This window comes from Saccopteryx bilineata, chromosome 2 (genome assembly GCF_036850765.1).
Source record: "Saccopteryx bilineata isolate mSacBil1 chromosome 2, mSacBil1_pri_phased_curated, whole genome shotgun sequence".
In the NCBI taxonomy this organism is placed as follows: domain Eukaryota; kingdom Metazoa; phylum Chordata; class Mammalia; order Chiroptera; family Emballonuridae; genus Saccopteryx; species Saccopteryx bilineata.
The window spans coordinates 372,442,271-372,448,278 of NC_089491.1; the positions used below are offsets into that span (position 1 = coordinate 372,442,271).

Genomic DNA, 6,008 nt, shown 5'->3' on the forward strand with positions numbered 1-6,008 from the left:
AGTAATATATATGGGCCTTTTTAGCCTGGAAATGAATTTCTCGGTAGGTCAACCCTACCCATATTCTCCAAAACGAAGCAGGAGAAGGAAAAGCCAGGGAAGGCCGTTTGCTCAGAGTTGAAGATGCTAGAAGTGGGGGAAGACCCTATTAGTGCACAGGCATTCCCCTTCCCCAGTTCTCTAAGCCTTCAAAGAGACCAGTGATTTGATTTATAGCCAGTGCTTTATTAAACATAAATAGTCTCATAAGAGGAAAAATAAACATGTCCCCAGGCCAAAAGAGAGTATGTGTATGTGTATTTATGAAAAAGAAATGTGTTAGGTCCTTGATCTGTGCTCTGAAGGGAGGGTCAGTCAGGCAGGGCCTGGGCCAACCGGTAAGGCAGATGAGGGTCTCTGTCCTGGGGCACTCACTGCTCCTGGGTGCCCCAGGAGATGTAGTCTGGCCGCGTGGCAGCATGGTACTCGTCAATGAGCTGCTGTACAATCTCCCTGGATGTGTCCAGCTCGTCAAAGTTCTCCTTGAAGATGTCCTCCTTGCGGAACTGCTCCAGGAAGGCCTCCCGCTTCCGTAGCTTGTCGTACTGGCGGCAGGTCCGCTCAAAGAGCTTGAAGTGTATAGAAAGCAGGGTCACGAAATACTCTGAGGACCAATACGATCCAGAGAGCCAGGGAATCAAGGCTGGGCTATCGTCACAGTAAAAAAGCCAAAGCAGAGCAGCAGGGATGGAGAGGTGAGGCGCAACCAGGGAAAGTATGGGAAATAGGTAAAGCGTGAAACTCACCGAGGAGATGCTGGTATGGTTGGCCATCATGAGCCCGCTGACACGATGGGCAGACGGCAGGTAGGGAGACTTCCTCGACAGGGCCACCTGGATGCTGGCTGGGCCCCAGGGGATGAAGTTGGCCAACTTCCGTTCCCGGATCCTCTGCAGGCTCTTGTGCACCTGGAGTTGGAACAGGAGTGGTGGTGGTCACCTCTCCTCTACCCCGATGGCTCCCAGGGGTGGAACGAAGGGGTCCCACCTACCTGAGTGGGATCCACCTCCCCCTGGATGATGTTGAGGATGGCAATGTAGCAGTGGTTGGTCTGGCGATCCCGGCCGGTGGACACCATCACGTTCTTGGGCTGTAGCAGCCGCCTCATGACATCCAGGACCGTGGTCTTCCTCACACTGGCCACCTGAGGGGACAGTGGGCCACAGTGACGAGGCCAGCACTCAGGTCACAGTCCGGAGAGTAGGCAACACATGTTCCCCACCAGACTCGGGGCAGTATGGGCTCTTTGGGGAGTGTCTTTAGATTCAGGTCTATACTGAGCCTCTGCCGTGGGATCAGGAATCTTAGCCAGCCTCAGCTCAGCAAATTCATGTCCCTGTACAGGAGCATAAGCAGATTCCATACAGCCCAGCCCTTGCAGGGAGCCAAAGGCAGGGGAGAGAGGAGAGCAAGTCAGCATGGAACTCAAATAGTCTGTGCCAGTCCCTGAGCACAGAGCCTCCTGGGGTAGCAGGGAGAAGAGAAAGACGAGGTTAGGGCTTCTGGGCCCCACACCGAGAGCTCTTCTTACCGACTGGTCTGTGGTGAGGGGGGTGTAACCAGTCATGAGGAAATGGAGGCGTGGTGTGGGAATGAGCGAGGCGATGAGGCCGATGAGGTCGTTGTTCATGTAGCCAGGGTAGCGCAGGGTGGTGGTGCTGGCTGACATGATGGTGGATACCTGGGGATAGGGATGCCATGTCATGGCTCTTGACCTGGTTGGAGGGTGCTCCTTTCACCAGAAAGCACTCCAATAGGGACAGATTCCAATCTAAGGGAGTCCAGAAGTGGGGGCTCACCAGCTGGTTGATCTGGGAGAAGGATGGGTTCTGGATGTGCAGGCGGTCTGTGGCGATCCTGTTCAAGGCTGTGTTGTCCAGCACCACCTGGGGGGACAGAAGAGGGTGGCAAATTTTGGGGATTAGAAAGAACAGGACCTCTGCCTGAGCCTGGGCTTTGAAGTTTAATTTCCCTTGAGCCTCAAAGCCGGAAAGACCTACCCAAAAGGGACTTACACAGGACTGGGGCCTAGGAGGTCTCAAAATGGAACTTTTAAGTGCATAAAAATGATGAAACAGGGGGATTAGAAGTAGGGAAAGGTAGAATCTAGGGCTCACCACACAGTCTGCATTCTGGGTCAGCCTCTTGAGTGTGAGCAGTGAGTTGTAGGGCTGGACCACCACATCGCTCATCTCGTCCTGGTTGGGAAACACTGAGTATGTCTGCACCAGCTTCTTGGGGTATCTGGTGGGGGTTGGGAGGAGAGAGTCAGAGCAACGGACTGGAGGCTTGGTAAACATGCAGCTCCCAACAACTTTTGGGAAGCAGCTACATCTGGATGGGGAAAATAGCATGGGGCCATGAGATCAGTAGAGAAGGGAGACTTGACTTTTGGAAGTCTGTAACCTTCCCAAACAACAGAGGGACATCTTAGGATCTAGGGTTCCAATTCCAAACTGTCCAAACTCCCTGAACCTTTATCTCTTAATCTAGGGTCTGGATTCTAGGCTCCACTCCCGGGATTTGGTTCTCAGCCATCATACCTTGACTTTCCTCACTACAGGAAGAACTAGAAGGTCCCTTTCCTGCTCCAGTGAGTAGGAAGGCATATCTGGAGGGACTCCCAGTTACTTAGGAAACCAAGTCCTCCCAGCCCCTCAAAACACAGACGTACCTGTCGTTCAGCCGTTCTAAGAGGTAGGAGCCTAAGCCAGAGCCTGTCCCCCCAGCAATGGAGTGACACAGCACAAAGCCCTGCATGGGAAAGGGGCAGTCAGAGTCTAGGTATCTTTTTTCTATTTCTTTTCTTTCTTTCTTTCTTTTCTTTCTCTCTCTTTTCTTTCTTTCTTTCTTTCTTTCTTTCTTTCTTTCTCTCTCTCTCTTCCTTTCTTTCTAAGACAGAGAGAGAGTGAGAGAGAGGGATAGATAGGGACAGACAGACAGGAACAGAGAGAGATGAGAAGCATCAATCATTAGTTTTTCATTGAGATACCTTAGTTCATTGATTGCTTTCTCATATGTGCCTTGACCGTGGGCCTTCAGCAGACCGAGTAACCCCTTGCTCGAGCCAGCGACCTTGGGTCCAAGCTGGTGAGCTTTGCTCAAACCAGATGAGCCTGCGCTCAAGCTGGAGACCTCGGGGTCTCGAACTGGGTCCTCTGCATCCCAGTCCGATGCTCTATCCACTGTGCCACCGCCTGGTCAGGCAGAATCTAGGTACCTTGTGGCAGGATTTCAAATTGGGCCCATCCCACAATTTCTCGGAATCCTACCTTTCTGAGCCCTCTCCTCCACTCCTGTCCCCCCACATAGAGCTTAGGCGACTTCATCTTATTTCCCTGAAGGTCTGGAGGCTTCCAGTGCAAAGGGTACATGGGTGAGTCTCATACCTAACAGGGGCTTCTAAAGGGCGTTACTGAGCCTTCCCTATGTCAATTTCCACCAGCATTCCTGACCACTTACCTCTAGACTGTCACTGCCATCTGCCTCTCGGTCTATGATATCAAAAATGTCCTCATGGATCTTCTCTCCCTGTACAGATGTGGGGAGGGTCAGTGGCAGGACCATGAGACAAGGACTCCGACATCAGAACAGCCACCCTTAATTCTCCTTATAGCACCTAGAAGTCCTTTTTGGAGCACAGTGGCCCTGCTTTTTATTTTCACTGAGAGGCAGTGTGACAGTGGTTAGGAGGAGGCACTCTACATCCAGACTGCTTAGGTTCATATACTAGCTCTAATTCTATGTAGCTGAGTGACTCTGGGCAGGTTACCTAATCTTTGCATACCTCAGTCTCCTCATCTGTATAATGAAGGTAATAATACAAGTTCATATACCCTTATCTAAAATAGTTGGGGCTTAGGTTTTGGACTTCAAATATTTCAGATTCTAGAATATGTACCCAGAAGATACATATAATGTATGTTCAGAAAAACACTAGTGGGGTCTGAAGTGTGCTAATCAAATATAGTAATATTTCTGCAAAGAGAGGTATGCATAACGACAATAAATTGAGTAGAAGTTATAAAATAGCCTGTCTCCATTGAGAGTTGGTTTTGCTGCTAAATAAGTTATACATAGTCTTTTGCTTTCTGGGTTTTTCTTTCTTTCTTTCTTTCTTTTTTTGATTCTAGAAAGGCAGCTAAGTGTCTGTGGGTTAGAAGGTTAAACAAGTTAGCATGGTCTGGTACACAGCACTAGCTAGTTTCGTTTCTCAATAATATTACATAGCCCTGGCCGGTTGGCTCAGTGGTAGAGCGTCGGCCTGGCGTGTGGAAGTCCCGGGTTCGATTCCGGCCAGGGCACACAGGAGACGCATCCATCTGCTTCTCCACCCCTCCCCCTCTCCTTCCTCTCTGTCTCTCTCTTCCCCTCCCGCAGCAGAAGCTCCATTGGAGCAAAGATGGCCCAGGCGCCGGGGATGGCTCCTTGGCCTCTGCCCCAGGCGCTAGAGTGGCTCTGATTGCGACAGAGCGAGGCCCCGGATGGGCAGAGCATCGCCCCCTGGTGGGCGTTCCGGGTGGATCCCGGTCCGGCTCATGCGGGAGTCTGTCTGACTGCCTCCCTCCCCGTTTCCAGCTTCAGAAAAATACAAAAATAAAAAAAAAATAATAATATTACATAGTTGACCTAGAGAAAGGAACTCCCCTCAGCATCTCTCTCCCTCTCCCATTTATACATTCTCTATCTGATTTCATCTCTCTAGGGGAAGTCACAGGGCCTGTCTCCACACAGGAAAGGTGTTGAGCCTCCTGACAGGGAACAGCAAATGACCTGGGAGAATCCACTGGCCCAGTTATTGCCAGCTCCTCCTCCATGCTCTGACAGGTAGATGTTCTCTGGGTTGTAGAGCTTGGCATAGGGGGAGTTGAGGATGGAGTGGATCACCCGGGGCTCCAGGTCCAGCAACACGGCCCTGGGGATGTAGTGCTCATCGTCTGCCTGTCAAGGAGAGTCCAGGACGGAACCCAATTAGCAAAAGCCTTCCCAGTCCTCCATCCTCCCATCTCTCCTGCCTACCCTCCCACCTTAAGCCAACCACCCCGGCTCCTTTGCCCAGAGGGCTTCCCAGTAGCAACCCTCTGCCCTTCCCTTTTAGGCCCCTTGGGCAACTGCCGGCTCTGGCCAAGTCGCTGGTTGCACCTGGTAGAAAAAGACGTCCTTGCGGTCAGTGCCCTCGGTGGCGAATTCCTCCACGATGCCCTCGGGGCTGATACCATGCTCCGCGCACAGTTGTTTCCAGAACTCGAACCCAACTGGGGTGGAGGGAAGGGGTGGGCGGGGGAGAAAGAGGATATCTGGGTCTGGGCAGGTTCCAACTAGCAGCTGGGGGACTGAGCGCATGGGTCCGGAGATAGGAAGTCAAGCTTCAGGAGTCTCTCACGACAGAGGAAAGGGCTGTATGCCAGCGACTGGGCAGGGAAAGGGCCCTCGGGGCTGGGCAACTGAACACTGGGTCAGGTATGTCTCGCTTTTCGATTCTGGGAAGGGCAGATGGGAGTCTAAGATCCCGCAGCGAGATCTCACTGAATCTAAGGAACCTGGCCAGTGGAAGGGCTGGAGGTTCGCTCACTCTGATTGCCGCACTGGCCCAACTGTAGGGTGATGATTTCCCTCGGCATCGCTCCTCAGGCACCGCCTTGCAGCCGCTCTCGCTAGCAAAGCCGCCGTTCGCCAGCCCGCTCACCGCACGACGCAGGCGCCAAACAACCAGCCCCGCCACGAACTTTCTCCGCTCCAATGGCAAGTAAGTTCTGGTGATGGTACTTCTTTATTCATTTGGCTTCAGTCATGCCAACTACGCGTGCGCAGTTCCGGATGGGTCTCTGCTCCCTGGAAAAAGGGACGCACTTTGACGCAATGTTCCCTTGGTAGACGCGAGCTGGAGCCCTTGCGCAGGCGCACTGTTAAGGGAAGCCACCTCCCCTCCCCCCCCCCCCCCCCCCCCCCCCCCGGCGCCGAATCGCGCA

General features: G+C 52.7%; 1 protein-coding gene across 1 annotated transcript; it reads right to left on the reverse strand.

Moving 5' to 3' along the window:
- Positions 1-204: 204 nt before the first annotated feature.
- On the reverse strand, positions 205-5,868 carry LOC136326938 (tubulin gamma-1 chain). Its single transcript, XM_066263574.1, has 11 exons — positions 5,612-5,868; positions 5,182-5,294; positions 4,813-4,980; positions 3,502-3,570; positions 2,714-2,793; positions 2,157-2,283; positions 1,839-1,925; positions 1,571-1,720; positions 1,031-1,183; positions 786-947; positions 205-608 (listed from the first exon to the last, which is right to left on the reverse strand). Exons 1-11 carry the CDS (start codon positions 5,658-5,660, stop codon positions 411-413), a joined length of 1,356 nt encoding a protein of 451 aa, XP_066119671.1. The 5' UTR covers positions 5,661-5,868; the 3' UTR covers positions 205-410.
- Positions 5,869-6,008: the final 140 nt, after the last annotated feature.

Excerpts from the sequence above, each read along its gene's own strand:
- LOC136326938 (XM_066263574.1), bottom strand. The coding sequence starts at position 5,660 with ATGCCGAGGGAAATCATCACCCTACAGTTGGGCCAGTGCGGCAATCAG. Across the intron at positions 2,284-2,713 it reads TTAGAACGGCTGAACGACAG|ATACCCCAAGAAGCTGGTGC; the intron begins GTACGTCTGTGT and ends AACCCCCACCAG. Across the intron at positions 1,721-1,838 it reads TCTCCCAGATCAACCAGCTG|GTATCCACCATCATGTCAGC; the intron begins GTGAGCCCCCAC and ends CCCTATCCCCAG.